The sequence below is a fragment of the Leptidea sinapis genome, chromosome 36 (genome assembly GCF_905404315.1).
Source record: "Leptidea sinapis chromosome 36, ilLepSina1.1, whole genome shotgun sequence".
In the NCBI taxonomy this organism is placed as follows: Eukaryota; Metazoa; Arthropoda; class Insecta; order Lepidoptera; family Pieridae; genus Leptidea; species Leptidea sinapis.
Genome location: NC_066300.1, coordinates 3,669,387 through 3,694,953, shown reverse-complemented (window position 1 = coordinate 3,694,953; position 25,567 = coordinate 3,669,387). Strand labels below are relative to the sequence as shown.

At 35.3% G+C, this 25,567-nt stretch overlaps 2 protein-coding genes across 2 annotated transcripts in view; both read left to right on the top strand.

Annotated features, from left to right (window-relative positions):
• The first annotated feature begins 4,433 nt into the window (after positions 1-4,433).
• LOC126975604 (regulator of G-protein signaling loco-like) lies at positions 4,434-19,446 on the top strand. Its single transcript, XM_050823570.1, has 4 exons — positions 4,434-5,031; positions 7,395-8,884; positions 9,681-9,872; positions 19,354-19,446. Exons 1-4 carry the CDS (start codon positions 4,626-4,628, stop codon positions 19,411-19,413), a joined length of 2,148 nt encoding a protein of 715 aa, XP_050679527.1. The 5' UTR covers positions 4,434-4,625; the 3' UTR covers positions 19,414-19,446.
• A 1,019-nt stretch (positions 19,447-20,465) lies between these two features.
• LOC126975540 (regulator of G-protein signaling loco-like) overlaps positions 20,466-25,567 on the top strand; it is a 73,018-nt gene continuing 67,916 nt past the window's right edge. The window contains exon 1 of the mRNA XM_050823469.1: positions 20,466-20,977. Coding sequence (XP_050679426.1) covers positions 20,918-20,977 — 60 coding nt within the window. The 5' untranslated portion in view covers positions 20,466-20,917. The remainder of the gene's footprint in view (positions 20,978-25,567) is intronic.

Sequence of the window (25,567 nt, the reverse complement as noted above, 5' to 3'; positions counted from 1 at the left end):
GTTCTAATAATTCAGCAGAATTAATAACAGACTTGTGTAAAACAGACACTTTACTGAATGCTAAGGCTGTTTCTATTTCACTAAGTTTTACATAGATGGTTCTAAAGTTTACTATAAACTGATTAAGTAGTCCAGATACAAGAGACATATAAATGGAATGATTGTCCTTGCCTGTAAGATTTTTTACGAGATTTTCAATTAGTTTTATGCGTGCATTCATTTTCTTAGTGATTTCATCAATTGTCTTGGTAGAGTTCAGAAAGTGATCCAACATTTCAGATATCACTGTAAATTTGTTAGAGATTGATTGTTCTCTGGTTTGAATATTACAAATTATGTCGTCGTACCTAACTGCATCTTCGTGATCAAGGTTTCCGGTAATAACTTTGATTATAGAGCCTAAGGGATTAACTAACCCACGTTTGTATCTATTGGACGGGACTAATTCTCGTAATTTTTCTAGAGACTCATTTTGAATATATTCTACCTGTGTTTTAAGGCTCATGAACTCATCTGCATATGATTTATTCGGGTGTATCTTTTTACTAAATTCAGAATATTTTTGGACATTGAAAGAAAGATCGGTACAAATGCCTGTAAGGTTGATTATTTTAACTATTGACCATTTATCGTGAATACCAGGGTTTTGATTAATCTTTACTGCTTGAAGGGCCTGGTTTGGGGGATGCTGGTTTGAAAGGGCCTGATTCGTCGTTATCCATATCGCCAGGAGTAGACACCACCTGTGAAGGACGTTTTATATTTTTAATTGGAACTTTTGTGATTCTATCTCTTAGTTTTATTGGAACAAAATTGCGATCTATCTGACCAGTTACGACAGCTTACCTTACCAGCTTACCTAGGTTTATATTTAGCTTGTCTTTTGTTAATGACTTTAGCAAAATAGTTTGTCCTGATACTAACGATGGTCCAGATTCGTCACCTCGCTTGTTTTTAATGTTTTCTTTTTGGGTTTTTAGTTTATCTGAAAGATATTTGTAAAGTGTTTGAGTTCTTTTCTTATGATCTTTAATTAATTGTTGTCTATATGGGTTAATATAAATTGGGTCATCGTTTGTGGTTCTAATATGATGTTTTACCTGATTTGTAAAGGTCAAGGTAACTCTTCACAATAAAATATGTCTTTGTATTCTATACACAATTTTTGTAGGGTATCACGTTCCTCGTGGTTTAAATGTTTTAGTCGTAATTTTGATAAGTTATCTGTCAATAGTGAGTCAATCTCAACGTCTGTCAAGTTAGTTGTAGTATTTACGAAACACTCGTCGTTATAGAATTCAGTAACCATAAAAGGGGCTGTAATGGTCAACTTCATTTGAAAGTTGTGTTCTGTATGACAGTGGGTGCAAAATCGTTTTCGCATTTAACTATTGCAGTTGGCATTCGGACCCTATCTCGAAACTGCTTGTTATCTAATGTTGCAAGGCCATCTTTTTGATTTACAGGAAGTCTCACTCGTTGTTCCGTACGTGGATCTAATAGAAGTTCATGGTCAGTATTGTAAACTATGGGAATGTTTGCGCTGTTAGTTTTTAGTGTCTTATCCTTCAAACATATGTCAGCGCTAAGTCGAGACTAAAGGTCCATTCCAATCAGTCCGTCATACCTATGGTCAACGTTGTATATATAAAATTTATGATAGCCACTATCGTTAAAAATTGAAAAAAGAGGAATATTAGCCACTTCATGGTGAACACTAGAAGCATGTGTACTTGTGACTGTAAATGGTTCATATTGTTTTGCATCAGCGAAATATGCTTCCGCTTTTTCGGGGCTTATGAAAGACCTTGTGCTTCCTGTATCTAGCATAAATTTACCATTTATATCAGGGACATATATATAAGGATGTCTGAAGTTAGCGTCATAATTAAGCTCTATCATCTCTGGTATTTGGATCGAATTTATTTGAAAATTTTGTACATCATTTGAATCCTCTTTATTTTCAGTAGATTGTGGAACATCTACCTTTTCGCTGTATTCTGCGTCGGGGCACTGATCTGCACAACCATCGCTAGAATACATGTTCGTATAATCATAATCGTAGTCATAGTCGGTCGTCATATTATAAAAAATATTGTCATTGTAAGCATTGTATGGATAATAATATTGTTGCCCATCATTTAAATAAAGCTCGTTTACAGGGAATCCTTGTTGTGGCTTTGCCGGTGCTGGGGCAGTTCTCAAGGTCTCGTCGCGATCGTTCAAAACAGGATTTTGTGGCTGGTAACCTGAAGGTTGAGGGTGTCTGTAACCAAACTGTCCTACCTGGGGTCTAAAGCCAAATTGTTGAGGTTGTTGAGGGTGTCTGTAACCAAACTGTCCTACCTGGGGTCTAAAACCAAATTGTTGAGGTTGTTGGGGGTGTCTGTATCCAAACTGTCCTACCTGGGGTCTAAAACCAAATTGTTGAGGTTGTTGGGGGTGTCTATACTCGAATTGAACCGGAGGCCTGTATCCAAATTAATTCAACTGAGGTCGGAAACCATTCTGCTGATTTGGAACAATAGTTGGGGGCACAAAGTTTTGATTAGGTATGCCGAATTTAAATTGAGGTTGATTTGCGAGAGGCCTGAAATTATTATTGTATTGCAATGAAGGCTGTGTTAAAATAGGTTTCGGATTCGATGAATTAAAAGCAAAGTCTTTATCGCGTGATGGCAATAACGTACTTTGTGAACGGTGTTGCAACATCTTACTGCGTAAATTATATTGTTCCTGAAAATTAACCTCTTCAAGGACATATTTTAGCGCCTCCTCCAATGTATCTGGGTTTTTAATTCGAACAAGCCGTACCATGTGTTCTGGTAAATTGTACATGAAAACATTTAGTGAAGTATTATTATAAATAACATGTTTAGCTTTTCTTAATGTCGTGGAACTATTCTGATTAACTTTCGACATTAATATCGCACGAATATCCTGTATGCGACTGCAAAATTCTAAGTATGACTCATTTTGTTTAATTTTTAAGGTTTCCAATTCTATCGCCACGCACTCCTCACTCCTGGGATCTCCGAAATGGTGAATCAACAAGGATTTTAATTCGTTATAAGTATCAAAGTCGCCTCTTTCACTTATAAGGGCTGCCGCTTTTCCTTTTGATTTACTCGTAATTATTTGCATTAAAAATTCATTCCGCTCTACGGTTCCTTGATATCGTTCGATAACATATTTGCACTTTCGTAAGAATAAGCTTAGTAAATTAGTTTCACCGCTGTAATCAGGAATCTAATGTCTCCGCCTGAGACATTAGTGAGGGGGAGTAAACAGGCACAGCTGCCGCCGCCACCGTAGTACGACCTTGACTCATTTTTTTTTAATTTATATTAAAATAAAATATAAAAGCACGTTAAAGTTAATTATTAATAATGTAATTAATTAATTAAAATTTCAATCTAAAAATAATATAAAATTCCAAGGTTAAATACTAATCATATGAAAAACTTATAAGAAAATGTAGAATGTTACTAACTTAATAAAGTAAAGATGCTATTCACTTTAATCTTAAATATTAAACAAGAACACACGAGTTAAAATTCTATTAACAAAAATGTGTAGGGGAAATGGGGAAGGAAGTAGAAGGGTACTCACTGTCCAGCCGCCTTATAAACTAGCACCATCTCTGCTCACTTGCGTTATTTTACGCGATATCTAAACTAATTTATTTGGTTCGAGGATTGCTTTGATAGAGCGCCGTACTGATGTTAAGTAACAACAACTCTATATATAGTTACCACTCGCGAAACACTATTCTACACGAGCTTTCCACTTTTCACAGGTTTCACACGCGTAACTTTCGCGAAGGCAATCAGCAATCCTACCGGCTGCGCCAGTTAGATTTCGGGAGCGAGCGATTGGGTTTTTAAAAATAGAAATTAAAATTAATATTATAGAATCGAAATAAGACTATTATTTACGACCCGAGCTTACAGAGTTTGATGCAAGACTGATCTTAATAACTAAAATATAAATGCAGAATGTAACTTAAAACTATCTTACCAACTACTGTTACAATAACAAGTCGCCCGGAAGAGCCGAACGATAAGAGAAGTGCTGCGTTAGGCTCTACCGCAGCGTGAGAGCTTAAGGCTCTGTTGCACTATGGGATAGGATATATAACTAGCTATTCCATAAAGTTGTAATTATTTTTATAATAATTTAGAAATGAGGAAAATATATATGGATGAGGTTAATACATAGGGCTCTGTACATCTACAGATACAATCTAATTGTTTTTTTTTGTGAATTATTTGAATTATTATGAAATATTTCTCTCAAAGCTAAGATGAAAGTATAGACTTGGTCCTGAGTCCATAGATTCTGTAACGTATCCTAGTCAGAGTCCAGAAAAAATAATTTGAAGCTTGAAGCTTGACAGTTTCATTTTCAAACTTTCTAAAAGTTGTCAACAAGTTTGAAACTTCCTGAAGTTGAAGCAAAAACTTTCGATTTTATTAAAAATATTTTCCTAATAAAAATTAATATTAAATACATAAGGAGTAAGGACAGAGTTTCCCACTGTACACCTGGAGTAAATTTTTTGTTGATAATGTGTAAGAAGTAGACAGCTAGTGCTCAACGATAATAGGTATCGTAAAAAAGTGATGGTGCCTCAGCAGCAAAGACGTAGGCGGCGACGTGCCGTAGTGTCCCGGAATGCTGAGCGACGAGTGGTGGTAACGAGAGGACCGGGAGGGTTCGGTTTCACAATAGCTGGGCAGCGACCCTGTGTAGTGTCCGCCGTTGCGATTAGCGGGCCTGCCGAACGAGCAGGTCTACGGACCGGTGATGCCCTCCTAGCTGTGGACGGAACCAGTGTGGCTCGCACACCACACACCACCGTGGCTCGGATGATCGCGGCGGCCGACGGGCCCATCGCACTTAGTGTTGCACCCAGAGAGTCCCCGCCGACGGACACTGAGGACACAGAGCCTGAAGAACGAGCGAGGACTCGTAGGAGATATCCACCACCACGGAGAAGACCTCAGCATACTGTCATACACCATCCTGGTAAGTACCTTATTATTATATTACGTAGACACTATGTAGAGCTTACCTATACAGATAATTGGGGCAACTAGGCATAAAAATAAACTAATCATTTGTATTATTATTGGTCATTATAATATTTTTTAATTTTTGTTTGGGTATTGTGTAGAGATGTTTTGGTGCTTTTAATAATAATTATTATTATATAGGTTTATTTTAATTTATGCAATATTTAACATTTTTAATTTTCTTGGGTATAAATGAGTAACAGTCGAACAATAGATTAAAGTATCAATATATTATTTACCTTTTTTGTCTATCAAATTATGATATTTATTATAAACAATATGTTATTATTTTTCAGATATTTTACAAATCCTGTTCACATCAATGTGAGTGTGTTACAAGACATGTAAGCACTGCACCAATGTATTTTATGTTGTGTTTGTCACCCTTCATTGTTGCAACACTTTCACCACCATCAAATGTGTGTTAATTATCATTGCTGCATACCCCATAATATAATTTATTGTAACTTAAAGTAAAATTTGAGGTCTCTCAATTTAATCTGTTTTCTATATGTTTTGGCAGAATCCTTTTCTGTTGGGGCTTCTCAACACTTCAAGTTATATGTCAGACTATGAACAATCTTTAAATTTAATTAATAATTGGAAGTCAGTCAACATAATAATGGTAATTGTTTTAAAAAATGTCACATATACCTACAATGCTTCGTTATATTTGAAGTATAAATAAACATAGCAATATTATTTTTATAACTGTATACTTTCTAAATAACTAGTGGAAATATAACATTTTTATTTTATAACTTTTTGATTGTCATATTCTTAGATTTTCTTTATTATCTGTGTCAATTCTTCTATATCTATTTTGTGCTAAGTCCTTTTAGCACATGACTGGATTAATGCTATTTTTTACTAAAAATAATTGTTTTTTCATTAAAATATCATATTATATCAATAAAACATTGCTTGAGTCCTAGGCATATAGGCATTAGACATTGACAAAAATGGGAGTGAGAGAAACCCGCCTCTTGTGAGCAATCTAACCTTTCACCTTACTTTAAATGCACTTATAGATATATATAAAGTTACTTAACTGCATGAATGCATTTGATAACAGTTCAAAAATATAATAACTACCTTAACCCCCATATTCATAATGGTCCGCTAACTTTAAACAGCCGCTAAGGAGTGTTTTTTCTCATTGTGACTTAGGTCAATAGAAGAAGACAGAGTGAGAATTAGCAATGCTTTAAGTTAGCAGACTATTATGAATAAGGGGGTTAGTCTTTAGTTTGTCAACTAATACCTATAATTGTATTTGATTTTAGAAATTTTCTTGCCTAAATAATGTTTTGTCTTTAGTTTGAATAACCATATGTTATAATAATCATATAGAAGTATGTTTGCTTACCTACATAGTATTTTTTTGTATAGCCATATAATAACTGCGGGCCTGAATAGAGATTAGAGGAGAATAAGAGCTTTTTGCATGCTTAGTATCAGAAACAGGTGTACCCACCACTCCACCACAATATGACAGTTGGCCTCAAAGATAATTTATTTTCTCTGGAAGGGTAATCCCTTCCCAAACATTCTTGCTCAGGACACCCATCAGGCATAGCCACAAAAATATATAAATAGCCACAAAAAATCTTTATTGAATATTCTGCTAACTACACATCCAGGTCTTTAGGAGGTCTTTGTTGACACCCCACTCCACACATCCAGCCATTGCCTTGCCAGGAGTGTATTACCTATCTGATGCCCACTTTGTGGAACAACAGAGACACACTGCATTTCACACTACAAGTTAGCAAATTGGGATTGGATTCTTTTTTGCATCCCATCCTTAGAGTGATCCCAGTCAGTTCCTCACATCAGCAACTACTACAGGAAACTTGATATTTCCATACCATACTCTATAGCACTGTTCAGCAGCAGATCAAAGACCTGGTTGAAAAATCGCCGCTTTGTAATTTAAGCACGTTTTTGAGCAGCTTTTAGTTTTCAGCAGTAACTCTCTTAGAATACACTAGTTCTGCCCATTTTCGAAGTTGCTCTTGGTAACTTCTGCCAGTTGCCCAGCCGCCACTGTGCACTGGGTATGTGCCTGTCCATAATATGGCAAAAGACCGACCCGATTCTTAACGAATATGGAAAGACACTGTTGGCCGTATCATAATATCTGAACTCTATTCCTGTAGTACCTACTACCTGTAGCTCAATCAGAAAACTTAAATACCTAATCAGCTTATCTTTTAAAATTTCCGTGTTTTCGATTCAATGTTCGATTTGAGTAAATTATTTATATCATCAATTACATCGAATATAGCTGACACGAGTGGTTATATGTTACAGGTTGCCATGCCGCCCCTAGCACATCCGGTATAAGTGAAATATTGAACAATCTGAGTCGCGCACAACTAGCGCCAAACCAAACTGCTCGTCTTGAATGTCGAGCAGTTGTCGGCTATCTGGGCACGATAGAGACACCACAAGCATCAGCGGGCACAGCACCAGAAAACGTCCGCAATGCTGTCCGGAAACTCCGACAGGAAAGAAGAGCCGCCACTCCTGTTCTACTATCTGTACTCCCAACCATACTTTTGTTGCGTCGACCGAGCGGTCAAGTGCTAGCCCAGTACCAAAGGGAGAGAATAGTGTATGCGGGCTGCGGCTCTGAAGCGGATCGACGTTTCTTTGGACTAGTTACTGCAGCTGAACTAACTGATGTAGAGGCAGAAGAATCTCACAGTTGCCACGTTTTTGCCGTCGATCCTCGACTCGCAGAACACACAGATCACATGACAAGAGCAAAAGAATTTCAAATCACCTGCACTAGAGATCCAGTCGCAGAACGATGCTTAGAATTTCCGCCATCCTCCGAATATGTGGTTGGCGTAATTCGAGGAATGTATTCCTTACCGGCGGAAGATCGCGCAAGCCCATTGCAGCAGATTTCAAAACTAGCAATAAAAGGCGACAGTCCTACATTTGGAAACTTTTCGAGGCAAAGTCGTCCAGTATTCAGACAGCTAAGAGAGCGAAGGGCTTGTCGCAACGAAGAAGTTAGAATGGAGCCGGAATTGATCTCCAACTCTCCTCAGCCGAGCAACCACAGTGAAATAACAACCACCTCTAGTAACAGCGACTCCGGTATCGGTTTCAATAACGATTGTCGAAACATCGCCGACAGGATTTTAGTCGTCGACTTCGGTGGACATCAGCCAAATAGATACCGCCAGGAAGTACTCCGGCGTCCGTTAGGCCTGGCTGGCTGCTTCGAGGCGGATGGATCATTCCTTTCCAACACAACACCTGTCGTTGACGGTTTCGCGGGCCAGGGTAGGCCTCTGAATTTAGATGATGTAATATTGAACGCAAATGATCTGGCGCGCCATATCAGTTCGCGAAGTGAGGACGACAATTACAACTACAACAATATATACGGCAACGTGCCCTCGAGTTCGCGGGTGAACGGGGCAGTGTACGACCAAGTGTACACGGAGAACGAGGGGCACTACGAGTTCATACCTGCCAACTTGGAAATGGATGAAGTGAACCGCGTGGCTGAGACATTTAACTCTGTGGAGATCTACGAGGAGCGCGCGAGGACTGCGGACTTTCAGTCCAACGAGTCTGTGGAGAATGTGACGGTGGTGTCTGCGACGAGCAAGGCGAGCGGAGACTCGGTGTCGGTGTACTCGACGCGGAGTCACGAGGAGGTTCGCCCCTCCCGCCGCAAGCATCTGCAGGCGTCGCTCGATGACATGCTGGTGCTCGGCCTACGGGATGAGCTCGACAGTGATGACAGCAAGTTCTTGCATCCATCGAGTGTTAAGTGCAAGGTGTGTGTCACGTGTAGTAATAATGTTGTGCATATATATCTAAATCTAGGAGAGTTTTTAAATCAAGTTGCTACGTTTTAACTATCAAAAATTTAAAAAAATACAATGGCGTTGCGTGCTCCGAGTATCATATGATATCATAAGTACGACTCGAAATTTCCTTACATAATATAAATCCTGCACGACTTGACGAATCAGCCATTACTCAGGAAAATTTCACAGTTTGTGAATAGTATTTAATGCAACAGTTGTATAAGAAGGGTGGAAAAAAATGAGTTGTGTGGTTTGCGATATGCGCCATAGGCGAACATCGCAATGAATAACGCCACAAGAGCTCATAATTTTTCTACGACTAGGTAATTTTAAATTAAACAAACAAATACTACAAGTTTCCAGTTGCCACTTAAATTGGCTTTTCTTAAGTTGTCATTAAAATATCTAGTTTAATAATTTAAACATGAATTGAGGATTTAAGCGGAATGATATATAGTTTGTACTAGGTATTATTTAATATATATATGAACCTACCATCTCCAACTTTGATTAAGTTGTCTGTGGCATCAAAAAACTGTGCTCTTTGGGCGACATTAAAGTATGTACGATAAACTATGCTTTTTTAGGCCATAGAGTATAGAATTAGAAGTACTAGCCTTTTTCAAAGACACAAATTATATACATATATTAGTGATCGGGGTTGTATAAATATAGTGATAAAAGTCTACTTTTATCTCTTCTCCTCTAGGAATAGAAAATAGAATAAAATATTATGTGTAGCTAAATTATGACTGTGTCGTAGGTGCTCAAGTCAATGAAGGCGTCGAGTTTAATATCCAGGACGAAACATATGTTGAGTGGGCGAAGCGACAAGCACGTGTCGGCAGGGGAGACGCGGCGGCGGTCGCTGAGCGTGGGAGAGGGGGCAGTGGAGGAGGAGGGGGACAGTCTGCTGCCAGCCGCGGCCAGCGAGCCGGACCTCCGAGACAATCAGGTTAGATTTTTGTAATAAATATTATTTTTGTTGTCTTAAAATCGTCTGATTTCTTATGCCCTACAAAGGAACAAACACTTACATAGTATAGTACAAAATCCCTTCCATTGCAACGCGTATTCGGGTAAAAAATGTTTATTAATCAACTTATACCTAGAATTTAATCTATAGGTATATAATATATATAAATACTGTGTAGTCATATCTGTTCAAAATCAGTTTTGGATAACCTACCGTCACATTTCATTTCGTCTGAGCGTCATATCTGACAAAGTAAATGAAATCAATATAGACGATTTATTGTAGTTTCAATACTGAATTGTCAAGTGACAAACATGGGACATGTTTTGTTTATTAGATGACTTAACAAAGTGTGTTTTACCATGCGTTACAAGTATTAACATCGAAAACAAGAGCATTAACGGGCCAGACTAGATTACAATCCACAAGCGCAAGGAAAGCACGTGAACTAGCCACAAAGGTCGTATTTCACTAAGGTTAGTATCGAAAACTGGCACGCACCCACTTCTTGACCACAATATGGCAGCTTATCTCCAAGAGAATGACGGATTAATGTCGTACATGCGGACAGACTCGAAGGCTGAATATAGTGATCGTAGCCTATCCATTAGCCAGTCACATGCCTAAACTACACACAAATTTTCATCAAGATTTTGCATGCTGTTGTCTAGTTATAGAAGAACAGATAGACAGAAATTGTAGAATTGGTGTCAGTAAGTCATAGTCATACAGTGTCGGTTAGCTCAGTAAGTAAGAGTGCTCGGACGGGAACCGAGAGCCGCGGGTTCGAGTCCCGCTTCGTACTTTAGTAGATATTAAATTTGTGTATTTAATCCCAGAAGTGAGTGCTATCACTTAAAAATAACAAACATCGTAAATAAATAAAAAAATAGACACACATTTATCAATAAAAAGTTAAACAAGTTAACAAATATTAGAGATATCACAGTTAGCTAGAAATATTTGGGTAAACAAACAAGGGCATACGACCTCCTTGCTATATATAGCGGCCCTTGACCGCGGCGCTTCACTGATAACACACTGATAACGATCTCCGCACCATCGATGTCTCATATGGTTCAATTATGTGTACCCTCACATAATGTGGAAGTATGGCGTGTCCAATACTGGTAGTCAACTTCACATGAATCATATTTCGAGTAGAGCCCATCTCCCGAAAGAAGTCCCGCGGGATTAATTGGAACTAATTCAGTATAATTTTGTACGCTGTGTCAATTTATCAAAACAATAAAAATAAATTTTAAAATTATAACATTGAAATTTTTGGGGAGTTAAAATCTGTAGAGACTACAAGAGGATAATGATGCATGGTTTTTGTCTGTTTCTGCGTAGGCCACCTAAAATATATATTAAGTAGGCTTAGTTGTCATATAATTTAAGAGAGAAAAGATGGGTTAGGACTTTCATAACTGTTCTTCCCCCCATGTGAAAGCACCTTTACGAACTGATACTATATAGAGTAGGTTCTTAAGTTCTTTAAACTTTTCTAATATTTATCTAAGCGTATCTAATTTATTTATATATGGTTAATAGTTGAAATTTTTTATTTTTTGTTAAATAGCAATGCCGTGATTTGTGTGAATTAAATACCTGTATGTTAATTATGAAATCGTCTGGTTTTCTTTGTTCGTGTTCTTCACAACATAAAATTTCGCATTCTTACTATGGTTTTTATATACTTTTAAAAATGAATAAAGATGTAACGTGGAAAGAAAGACATAATATTAGGGGTTAAAGTATAAAATTGCCGATTTGTACTGAAAAATTGAAATTATTTTTTTTTAATTTAACATGTTTATTTAATCCAAATAAAATTAACATTATTAACTATATATTGCTGCCATCTAATAAGAAGGTCATTTATGAGCTCATAAGAAGAAAAATTTTTATCGCGTAGAAGATTGTCCAAATCACGAAAAAAATGGTAGTCCGTTGGAGCAAGGTCTGGCAAATACGGAGGGTGACAAATGGTTTCTAATTGCAGTTCCTGTAGAGTTAAAACGGTTTCTCGTGCTGTATGTGGTCTTGCGTTATCATAGAGCAGTAATGTTGAAGATTGATTCATGAGTTGGGACTGTTTCATTGCTAATTTTGCTTTAATTGTTCGGAGTTCGGCACAATAGACATCTGCCGTTATTGCTTGAACAGATTGGAGAAAGTTATAGTGAATAACACCATTATCATTATCTTTTTATTGGTTTTTTACTGTTGCGGCGTTTGACCTGGGATCAGCCATTGCATTTTTCGGTAACGGTTATCGTAAAGAACCCACTTTTCATCGCATGTCACAATTCGATCCAATATTCCTTCATTTCTGTATCGATTCAACCTAGGCAACACCAGTTTTAACACGCGTTTCGTTCTGCACATCAGTCAAATCAAGAGTCACCCATTTTTCATGTTTTCCAAAAGTCGATAATGTTGCACATTTTTTAAAAGAAGAACTACATGGGTACCATGTGAAAAAAGTTTCACTCAAAAATCTCAAACCATGAAGGTTCTATATCAATTCGAAGTACCTATTACAAATAAAACGGCAATTTCATACTAACCCCTATTATTTAGAGAATCTTTCAAAAACAAAAAATAAATAAATCTTTAATATTAGCTATATCAAATCTGGCGACTATCGATGATCTAATAATGATCATTATAATTTGTCTATACATCAGCTGTGTCTTACTGTCGGTGCTGATATGTGGAATTGGGTCGTATTGTAATTATTGATAGCGAGGTTACGTGATTGTGGATGCGGGCGCTACTTCTAGATCAGTTTGCACTGTGGCCGGCGAGGTCGCTTCTCTGACCTAAATGCGATCTTAGGGATCGTCTCCTTCCCTCGCGTCAACTTGTGAACGGGTGCTACTTGTGGCCAGGTCAACTGTTTTAAAATCATGTTAATCAATCATTGTATTTGTTGGATACGATCACTAATTATGACAATCATCACGACCATCATGATCACGAAGAATCCTTACACAATCAATGGATTCAAGCCCTATAGGTTAATGCATCAAATATACGATAATTTATATTTATACAGTTTATTCTTTTTTACGTTTTATGAAAAATTTGATATTTAACTTTGAACACTATTCATATATTGGATGCAGCTTCCTTACTAACTACCTTATTTTGTGTATTTACAGTACAATACTCTATTGATCGAAAAGAGTGGCCGTTGAGTTTCGTGTATGTTCTTGGTTCGAACATATGGTAGACTAGCTGACCCGGTAAACGTTGTTTTGCCATATAAATTGTATTGATCTTGTGCTTGCTAGTTGATAAGAGATGGCGCTAGTTGTAATCATTAGTAACAATCACACTTCTTTTATATTTTGTATAATTCACACTATAGTTTTATAAATTATAGCCTATTTGTTATTCTGGTGTGTTAGCTATATTATTGTAAAGTTTCATCAAAATCTATTCAGTAGATTTTGATTTAAAGAAGTTCAAACATACATCCAGACATACAAACTTTCACATTTATAATATTAGTAGGATTCAGTAATTTAAAAGAAATGTTTATAGAGACGATTCAAAATCACTTAGCCTATTCTATTGTTTCTAGTGTGGCTTCTGTGGAAGTGGCACCACAACTCAGTCAATGTTACGTTTCATTAGACCACCAAGCTTAGAGTGTGTTCTTTGATCGGTGTTAACGAATTTACAAGTGTTTATGGTAATGATGGCTGCCCACTATTAACACAGTTTTATTTTTCTAATATACCTGAAACAAATATATATGCTGTTAGATTTAAATGGACAAACAGATAATATTACTTATATAAAATATTTATTGTGTTGGTTAAAACTTAATATTATTTTGTTTGATATATTTACGAAGAATCAAGGGAAGGGGAGAAGCAAAAGGAGTGAAAACTAGGCAGAGGAGGCATTAATTTCATGGAGGTATAAATGTTCAAGGAAGACTTCATTAAAGAACAAATGGTATAGATTTCCCTCATCTAGTCCACAGACACACAGAGAAAGGTCTTTCTAAGTTTGGCTAGAAATACTGGAATGCAAGAGTGGTTTAAGCGTCACCGGCAAACTGTTCGCTTAGCCTAATTGAATAAAGTTTATTTGACTTTGACTTTAGGATGTAATAAATAAATAAATTCTTTATTGCCATACAAATCATTACAAATATAAAATGAACAATTAGGATACGCGATGAAACAAAAGGCAAAAGGAAAAGGCTCAGCTTCACCTGACATGGAATCATGGATTTATGTTTCCATGCAGCACTGTTTTTCAGCCATCCCCTCCTCCCTAAGGTGTTGAGCGGGAGTGGATGTATTGTGGCTCCCCGATTACCTACTTGAGCTATCTTTTTTTTTATAAAATGTAATATTAGAAAAAAAAGTGTTCTGATTACCCTTGCAAGTGTATGTAAGTGTGTATGTGTATATATGTGTGTGTGTGTACGTGAACGTGTGTTTGCGTATGTGCGTGAGTGTGAGCGTGTGTTTATGTCCGTACACAGAAAAAATCTTTTAGAGAAAGATATTTCCAGTGGTTCAATTTCTCAGCAGCAAGTTGCTTTTTTAGTAGAGCAAAACTGATTTTTTTTTAAGGACTCGATACTCATACGTACGCAATTCTATACCGCTCAGACCTTGTCTAGTACCTACATATAAAGAACGAAAGCCAGATAACTTTCGATCATACAATATTATGTACAGCATTGACAACCTATGAGACTTTATATAAAATACTCAATATTAAATCGATACTCATTATATTAGTGGTTTTTCAGTAATTTTATTATAATTTTATGTATCGATATAACTGTAATGATATGCACTTTATACATGTTGTGCATTTAATTATTTCTACTTAATCACTTTGTCCAACTATTTTATTTTTGTTATTTGTGTAATCGAATACTCAATTAATCTATAGTCTTACAAAACGATCATTTATATTCTATGATAAAAAAAATGTCAAATTTTCTAGATAATATCTCAACTTATTACATTTGGGCCAATTTCATTTCCTTTTAATATCTTTAGAAATAATTGCGCTAAGTTAGTTTGTTAGTCAGTTAGTTAGTTAGTACATTACAGGATACATCAACCGCCCGCCCGCCGGAGGGGTCTTGAGTTATGAGTTGAAGCGGCAATAAACACAAGCGAGCTTGCGTGATCTTTGTAACAAAGTAGTAAAATACAAACGCTTGGACTTAATATAGATAATAATAATAACTTTATTTCTCAAACATTACAGTAATTAATAATAGTTAGTAGTTACAAGTTACAAATAGTTCTAAATTATATTATTAATTATTTACATACAAAACAGGGAGCAAAGACAGCTAAACTAGTATGAACTGTGTTTCAGCTGTCAGTGACTTCTCGGTACTAGACATCAAGATAGGTGAAAACTTATAGGTAATAACTACACGCACGCTAATAGGTGAAGGTAGGCAGACACTCTGTATGTGCAAGTGTGAGCTCTGGCGTTTTCGAGCAAAATTCTTGCGGGAAAACGTAAAATTTTTACTTACACAAACAGTTTATATGTTAACAATCCTTGTTATTGATTACTAATCTGAATAAATGTTCCTACACAAAAAAGTACAAGCTATATGATTAAGTGTCCGAGTTTCGTAATAAACAAATACATAAGTCGTTCCGAGAAAAAGCTTGTTTAACTCTAAAGAGAAAATGGTAGTTCAAAATAGCTCTTGCAGTGTTAACTATAACTAACAGCATGCATTTGCAACCTACAACAAAGAGGATGTAAATACTACGTAATAAGAGACGGGACGGTTAAAGTAAAAATAAAAATTTTGAAAGTTAGTTTAGTATGAAACGTGCAGTGACTTGTTAAGATAAAGTTTGAAATATTACGGCGACAAAGTATAATCCGGCTAAGTTTAAAAGCGAACAGTTGCTTAAAACGTAGTGGATGTCGGCTATCTCCGTTTTTTACAAGATTATAGCCCTCATCTGTCAATCTATCAATCACTGCACGTTTCATACATTCGTTTTTATTCTTCGAGAGTTTCGCAAGGCTGACCTACTAACAAGACTTAAGACTTAAAATTAATAAATTGAACTCAAAAGAAATAGAATTCATTATTTTTAAATATAATGTCATACTCAATAATACATTAAAATATCTATTTTTAAATTGACAAGAAATTTTCCGTCATGGCCATTCAGACATATTAAAAAATAGTTTGCTTATATTGTAGCAGGTAAATATTTTGCGAGACGCCGTTCATTTGTCCATCACGAACTGTCAACACGTGTGTAGTAGGGCCCCACCCGCACCGATTGTCCTATCACAATGTATTGCATCGATGGAGCGGTAGAAAACACAAGTAATATAATATTTAACTTATAAAAACTAAAAGAACTTTTATTTCTGTTGAATATGAGCGTTTTCATTGTATGTTTATTTTATTTGAGTGGAATTTTACATCTATACGGAGAGTATTAATGTTTTAAAATTCAAATTCAAATATTTTTGAAGTAAAACTTCTTTAGGCGTGGCTTGAAACCGAGAATATTTTTCTGACGGAAGTAACGTTAGTACTTCCGGAAGAAAAAAGTCAATTGAAACATTTTTTAACCATCATAATTTAATGTTTTAAAAATTGCTTCAAAGTCTCAGTAATATTTTCTGAAAATCTCCAAGTGTATTTGTTCATTTATGACTTCTTTATAATAAATAATAAATAAAAGTTCTCAGTCTAACGTTTGCGACATTCGTTAATTTTTGTTCGTCCATCGGACAGGCAAAAGGTCGTAGCCCATAGAGCCATATTCGTTAATATTCAATAACAACGTTATATTGATATGTGTGATATTAATAATTTAATTATTTTTATTCAATTATTGTTTATTTGTTATATACTGGATGTCCTAGAATAGGTGGGACAAACAAGGACAAAAAAATAACATATTTTGTCTATGAGCTTTCAGATAAGCAAAAAAAGTATATATATGTATCTGTTAATTATTCCTAAAGTTAATTATAATTAATTTTTTACTTCAATCGCGCGTAAAGATTACACGCACACAAAAAATACACCACCCATTCCAAAACGAATGCCTCAGACCTGAGAAAAATGGACGCAATAAACTCAGCTCAGGCTTTTTTTTTCATCACAAAATATGTTTACAAAATAAAATTGTACAATTATTAAACTTATTATTTAATAGCCTATCCTATATTTAATATCTAAAGAAAGTTCAAAGTAGCATTTCCCTAAGATCCACTGGTGGTTGCCCTTATTTCTCCTCCTGTTCAATAAAAAAAAAACTATGCTTGCACATATTTGTTTGCCAGAACAGCAACAGTTGTCTTGTTGTTTCCCTGTAAACACAGGTGCCTCAGAGATAAGATTTACCTGCGGCTCCGTCTGTTGTATTATGTTATTGCCGGCATCGCGGCCTTATTTGCTCTGTAGGTAGGTATGGTTGTTTACTACAGATATAACCAGTAGTTTTCCTTAAAACAAAGCTCTAATAATCACAATAACTAACATGCTCAGGTCAATACATTGTATCAGTAGGTACTAGCAGTATGTGATTCAATATAAAGTGGAATAATTATGTGTGGTTTTTTTATTTATTTATTATATAAACCTGTAAACTTACAGTTTTACCCAAAGCGTTTACAAGCTAGTCCCAAAAATACAATTAATATAATAAAATTAGATTTTAACACTGATATCTTCTTTTCAAACTTTCTTAATTTTAAAAAACAAATTTATATTGCTCTCCAAAATTTATAGATTTTAGATTTTAAAATATCACATGTATTTCTTATAGTAATGTTGTGCCTACCTATAATTTAAGTACATTTCAACTATTTTATTATATTTGTTTAATTCATAGTGCATAAGTTAATAAATTGTATTTAGTTGGTAAGCCTTTATGAATAAATAAGATAAAATAAGTTAATGATAAAGTAATACAAAAAATGTCAAGTTATATAAAATCAAATAATGTCCATAGCGCCAAATAATCAAATAAAATAAGTCCAAAGTTTTAAGTCAATAATTAAATTAAATAAAAAAGTTGTTAATATATAATTCAAGTACTATCTAATATAATATGCATGTCATTAACAATCGTTTGAAATTTATCCGCAAATAAATCATTGTCACACTGAGTGAGCAAGTTGCCGATATATATGGTGATTGTGGCGTATTTTGTGTAACTAAAATCCTAAAATTGATGGATAGTGTTATATATCAAGGAGTGACTGAAACATATTTTTTAAAACGGTGTCAAAATATCGGTATCAAGATAATATATATCTTTAGAAAGTGTTTAAATTTAACAGCACCATCTTCTTCCATAACCAAGTTTGATCCTTTCAGAAAAACATAGCAACGCGATCACTACCCTTTCGCTTCGAAAGCGAAAGTTTCTGACAGAAGACATGATGACTGTACATCATCTAGTCCTAATCTTTATCTACTGGACAATGATTTATGGTCAGTTTTGTTAACAATCAATAATTTTGGCAGTGAAGATTTTTCCCATGGAGAAAGTATATCGTTTTTCCATTGATGACTTTCACGTTTAAGGCGAAGAGTAAGCAGAAAACACGCAAACATGATGTTTTTAGACAAGTTTTGTGGTGAAAGTATAGCATTTCGAGCTATGAACACTACTTAATCCTGTTACACATATCCTTAAGTCTTATTTGTACAACAAGTTTTTTGGCATGGCGTGACGTATTTTTTGGTACTTCCCTCAGAAAAGTTATTCTTATAGCTTGTACTTTTTTGTGTAGGTTCATTTATTCAGATTAGTAGTGAATAACGAGGATTGTAAGCATATAAACTGTATTCCACGCAAGAATTTAGAAAATATTGGCTTTGTTACATAGATGGCGGGCCGGCAGCCGTGAACTCATATCGCTCAAGGTCGCTGGCATTTAGTGTCGCCTTAAAGTATTGTATTAAAGCTAATGCACCACATTCTGAATGAGCGTCATATTTTATATGTAAAGTAACGGATCCTACTAACTAGCGTTGTGTGAACGTCGTGCTATTGGGCAGAAATAAAATAGGTCGTCACGTGAGACTCGGCTCTCTCGTTTGACATCGCAATAGTCATTTGATACGTCCTCAGCGATTTAATTTCATTGAAGTGTGCGGTGATTGGGAAGGGAGGCGACCGCGTCACCACAATATTTACGACATAACGATAAACCTCTGATAACCCATCTTAATTCCTCTTATTTTGGGTTTCATTGATAAACTTTCACACGACCAATCCATTTGTTATCATAAGCATAATTGGCGTTAAACCGAATATATTATATCGCAATATGAATTGACAGTGAAAACAAATTAATCGCTGATTCGCTAATAGTATTGGGACGTTTTAATTTTTACATTCGCGACGATTTTACAACGCGAACGACATTCACCGCAGGACTTATATAAACCGAATATTGGAAGGGTTTCGATAAACGGAACGGCGAAGGGAGAGGAACATCACCTTTACTTATGAAAAGTTGACTGCGGGTAGTTCAATATCTGCTGATATACGCCATGTTGGAATAGTTAGTTAGGTATTTATTGCGTCTAGTAATTAGCATGTGTCGATGCCTGTTTACGCTGTGTGTTTCATTATGTTATTACTTATCACCTATTTATGGAGATAACTCACCGTCTGTGACTAGCCCTGCCTGTTACATTGATGATGAAGATGATATGTTGCCTCTTGTTATTCATTGAACATAATATTCTATTCACGTTACGTTTATTTGTAATGAATTATTTATTTATTAAGTGTGATGGACTGTCTCAAAATTATTTCTAACGTGGTAATATATTTTTATATTTGTAGTGATCAATTTTTAAAATAAAACTAGCAGCGTACTAATTTAATAGCTGTATAATTAATTACGCACCGTTTCTGTCGTCGTTCATACTGACAAATTCAGTATTCACTGACGCAGGAACGCTTTTTACAATAAGCATTAAGCGATGTGTCTTTAAACGCTAAGTCAATCTATACGGGTCTCGCCCCACCCCCCTGCGCAATCCTCCAATGAGACCCTATTTCTGTCTTCAGCGCATGAGCAATGGCACCGGAGCCAAGAATATAAAATAAGTAACGTTCACATCAAATATCACATATGGTGCAATTAGGAAATGGCCATTTCGACTTTCAATAGTTTTTTTGTATGTTTAATTAGCCTTATTTAAAGAACATTATAATAACACATTACATAGATAAATTTGAAACTTTTCACAATTTACACTATTTACGTGCTTCCATTAAATATGTAAATTCGTGTCTAAATATGATCATTATTACAATGTTAACTAAATTTTCGCTTTTTCATAATATATAGTACAATTTTGTAAAAGCATCGTATGTTTGAAGCACGCACTCCATTGCGTTGGTCAATGAGTAGTTGAGCACTAATTGAGGAGAACAGAACACTGAGTAGTGACTTATGAGAACCAGACGGCCGGCAACAGATGGATGATACAATAATTCTTCTAATTGTTACGATATAACCATAAGTTACGGCCCGTAGCCGCACTGCCTACTGCCTAATCAGTTGTTTTCCGACCTCCGTTCGCGCAGCGTCGTGTACCAATGAGCTTACCAAGAAGCAGGAGCTATTATTAAGAAAAAGTAAATGGACCGCACTTTTAAATTTAGAATTATAATACATGACAGTGACGTGTTTAATGTTATTGTTTCGAATGTGAGAACAATCTCGATAACGCGAATTGATACACGCGGTTTTATTTTTAATTTAATTACATGATGCTTTCCTACCTTGAACTTAAAATAAAATTGGTAGAAGTATATATTATACATCGTTTTCTGGACAAGCGCGCGCTTTTTACATTTTAATGATATTATTGATAGTGTCGAAAGAAGTTGTCAGTGTCATACTTTTTCTTTTATGATTTGTGATTCGTGATCCGGGATGCCTTGGACAGGAATTTAATGGTTGTTTTAATGTTATTTTGTGAAGTGTCGTGCTTGTAGCTTGTAGATATGGCTAATAAAATGATGGGATACGTGATCTGTGGATATAGCTCCGTGGATAACTTAATGGTGAGTACAAGCAGGATACTTAAAATTTAAAATTTAATTATACTTACCGCCAAAAATGTCCACTAAAATATTGTTAACATTTAATGGGTTAATAAATTATTATAAGATAATATTAACTGTCACAATATTTACACTAGCATAGATAGTTTTACTCATGAACCAAAATAAATGACTGTTTCATTTTAGATAAAGATAAACACGCATTGTATCATCGTTTGTGTTGGATGATATGAATTGACACATGTATTGCAATTTGCAATTTAGGATTAAAACGGAAATCTATATGTATAAAAGAGATTTTCACGTATATAGTCACTCATCACGATATCTCTGGAACCATTAGAGCTAAAGATTTGAAATTTGGTAGGAATATTCTTATCACCGATTAGAGGTCAGCTAAGAACGGATTTTACGAAATTCCAAGTTTTTTTTATTATGAATAGAACAACGTCTGTCGTGTCAGCTAGTAAATAATAAACGACTTAATAAACAAAATTTAAATTAAAGTTAATAAGAGAATGAGTAGGGGAAGTACATCTGAAATGAATAATATAGAATAGAATAGAGGGAGACGCAAGCAAGGTAGACGTCTTGCGATATGTTCATTTAGTTGAAAAATTCAATGCTGAACATAATTTTTGTAGTGACTCAAATATTTTTATTCAAAACTAGTTGACCCGGCAGACTTCATACTACCTTAATCGATAAATAAAAGACCTAAACTTTTGTATAAAATAAACATAAAACAAACAAAAGGAATCCTTTTTTTAAATGATATATTACCCGTGTTTTAAGGAATTTATATTTTACCTCCTTAGAAAGTTAGAAAAATATAAAAATTCTAATTAGTTATTCATTTTAAACTTTTATTTTTATTTGATTCCTGAACGACGGGGGACACGTCAAAGGAAAATCAAAATTGTTGTTTTTATTTAAATCCGAGGATTTTCATGTTTATTCAAACCTTTTAAACCTTCCCTGGACTTCCACAAATAATTCAAGATCAAAATTAGCCAAATCGGTCCTGCCGTTCTCGAGTTTTAGCGAGACTAACGAACAGCAATTCATTTTTATATATATAGATAGGATTATTTATTAAACGTCAAAAACTACCACGCATTCCAAAATGTTTTTTTTTATGGAATAGGAGGAAAAACTAGCGTACGGGTCACCTGTTGTTAAGTGATCACCGCCGCCCACATTCTCTACACCAGAGGAATCACAAGAGCGTTGCCGGCCTTTAAGGATGACGCGCTTTTTTTGATGGTACCCATGTCGTATCGTCCCTGAAACACCGCACAAGGAAGCTCATTCCACATTATGCCTCAGAACGGAAGAACGGGCGCAACAAAATCAGAGGGCTTTTTTTTCTATGAAGACTCGTATAGTGTGTTGTTTGATGTTGATCTGAAAAGTAATGGAGTAGAACGGAAGCACGGGGGGACGGTTGGGACGGGACGAGCAGCCGACTTTAATTAATATTTTATTGGTTTCATTAATGGAACACGGACCCGCATAGTTTTTCAATTACGTCGCCGCGGTTTACACAGAACCAGCCTCCAGACGTAGTTCAATGATAGACGATTTGTATTACGATTGGCGGTTACTTTGTTTTGTTTGTATTTTGTTACACCGAAACTTCGGACAATATAATAATAATAATAATGACACACTTTTTACACAAATTATCTTGCCCCAAGTTAAGCATTTATAGCCTGTGTTACAAGACAACGATATATTTAATACAATATACTTACTTAAACATACATAAGTTCATATAAACATACATAAATACATTTAAACATCCATGACTCGGAAACAAACATCCATATTCATCATATAAATGCTTGCACCTACCGGGATTCGAACCCGGGACCTCTAGCTTAGTAGGTAGGATCGCTAACCACTCGGCTATACAGGTTGTTACTGAATTTACAGACCATCTACGCTTTCCATTAAAGGTGCGTCGAAAAATGAACAAGATCACTCACTGTTTAGGAGAATCTTTATGGTTCATTCTTTATGATTTCCTAGTACTTTATTTCCGGAAGACCGCTGTGAAATGTCGACAATCCACCCAAACATTCAACGGATTTTCTTTTTCCAGATATCGCTTAACCTCATTGGAAACAGAGTCAAAGTTAGAAACTCTGGACTCTGTCAGAACTGTGTTTAGGGTTAATAGTTTCTTATGTCTTGAACAGATAGAAGAGTCATTTGCATTTTGTCCTGCTTCTTGTTCGTGAACTGAAGTGAAGTATTTTCTAATCTTAGCCTGAGATCTATAAAGCGTACTAAGACTATGCTCAGATTTAACTTACCTAAAACTTAGCTGAGTTTTAGCTTAGCCATAATCTTTAATTTCGTTATTATAGTCATTTGAGAGCTGAGATTATGCCGAGTTTGAGCTGAGTCCGATGCAAAAGTCAAGTTCGCGTTTTATCACACTCAGCGAAGTTTTACTTAAGTAAAGTCTAAGTACGTTCTATAGATCTCAGACTTAGAGAGCAATTTCTTCATAGCTGTTGAATTGATACATTTATACTATGAAATAACTTAACGAAACCTGATAAATTGAATTGCAAAATATCGATATTCGTCATATCGATTTTACTTCCAGATTATATCGATATTTTGATGTAAGAATATTTTTAAAATTGCATAATCTCCGGAATATACACACCGGTCATTCCCTCGCTATCATTGTGACCTTCGATTTTTTGATCTGTACGAAAACGTTCAAATTTTTTTTTGATATTTAACTGTTCAGACCTCGACCTGATCCTGTATATATACATCACTATTATTTTTCCCTTCTTCAACGTTTGTTGTGACATCAATGAACCAGTGGGAGGCTTTATTAATAATTATTATGGGTACCACAACGGCACCTAATTCTGCCGTAAAGCAGTTATGTGTAAGCATTATTGTGTTTCGATCGGAAGGGCGCCGTAGCTAGTGAAATTACTGGTCAAATGAGACTTAACATCTTACGCCTCAAGGTGACGAGCGCAATTGTAGTGCCGCTCTGAAATTTTAGGCGTATCAGCTGACCAGCCTGCTCGTCTCGTCCCTCATTTTCATAAAAAAAGAATGAGAATATTTTATATTCATGACCTTTTTACAATGATAAGCGTCGTATGTTTGTTTTCTTCAAACATCGGCTGAACTAATCTATACATATATGTTCCCTAATAACTCCTAAACTATTCGACCGATCTCAATGAAATCTTTTGTAATAGATTCGTTGAAGCTCAAGTAAGGTTTACATATATAATTTATATAGCAAAACAACGTTAGCCAGGTCAGATAGTATGATAATGATTTACATAATTTTAGAGTCAGTTCGTAATCCGGTTTCATTACTTTAAATATCTAAGTATATATAGCTATTGCTCTCTATAACCAAACAAGATCGTGTACGTCGTAATAACTAACATAATATACAAAATGTTGTAAACTATCTTTATTTAATTTAACTTGTTCAAGTAAGTCGTAACGCTTGAGTATTTTTTTTCATCACATTGCATACTTTGTATAAAATTTAAACAATGTGAAATGCTGAAGGCATAAATATATATGATTTGATAGCAAAAAGTATACAAATAAAACTGAAAACAAAATCTTATGAATGATGCGGGATTCAACTGTAAATGTAGGTTATCAATTGTAAAGTAGATCCTGTAAATGAAGCCACAACTTAGATATGAACAAAGCATACAAGATTTTATAAACGATACGTCACTCGAACGGTTAGCCCAGTTGGAAAGAGCGCTCGCACGGAACGCGAGAGGTCGCGGGGTCGAGTCCCGCATCGTTGATAAAATTTTGTTTTTCGTTTTATATGTGTAATTTATCCCAGAAGTGAAGGTTAACACTTTAAAAACATAAATTTACCTACTGTTCTACGGGGACGTTGCATTGACACGTCAGTTCAGTTTGTTTAACTTAGAAAACATTGAAAAGGGTAATGTTGGTGTATAGGGCTAGGCCCGTCTCATGTGCCATCATAGATACAATAGAATATTGAATTAGTCGTAGATAAACTACGCAATGATTCACACGACAACAATGTCCGGCACACTACTGTGTTATAACGATGTATCTAGTGATGTGGTACACTGGTGGCGCACCATGCCACGACCTACATGTGCTATATTTAGACTGTGTAATTACCGACGCGACGGTTTGGACGAGTCTAGCGTGCCTTGGCGGGGCCTCATATAAAAATTTGCTTGGGAGCCCTTATAAATGGTAAAGATATTTATTTATTTATTGGAACACCAACAATAGGTATACATGACATTAATTGCTTACACATTATTAAGACTCAATATAGTCGAGTATATCTATTACTGAAAGGCATTCACAACATTTCATAATAGATATTTACAATAGGCAAAAACAAGAATTAAAAATTAAAACAAAATACTAGTAAATTAAATTAAATTTATGAATATATACAAGAAAATCTTATGACAATATCAAGCAATTGCAAGTAATTATCGTTTGAGATCCGATAAATTGTCGTTGAAGAGATCAAAATCAGCATAATTTAAAATTATAGAGTTATATGTGGAACAATCCTAT

Excerpts from the sequence above, each read along its gene's own strand:
- LOC126975604 (XM_050823570.1), top strand. The coding sequence starts at position 4,626 with ATGGTGCCTCAGCAGCAAAGACGTAGGCGGCGACGTGCCGTAGTGTCC. Across the intron at positions 5,032-7,394 it reads TACTGTCATACACCATCCTG|GTTGCCATGCCGCCCCTAGC; the intron begins GTAAGTACCTTA and ends TATATGTTACAG. Across the intron at positions 9,873-19,353 it reads CGGACCTCCGAGACAATCAG|GGTTTCGATAAACGGAACGG; the intron begins GTTAGATTTTTG and ends GAATATTGGAAG.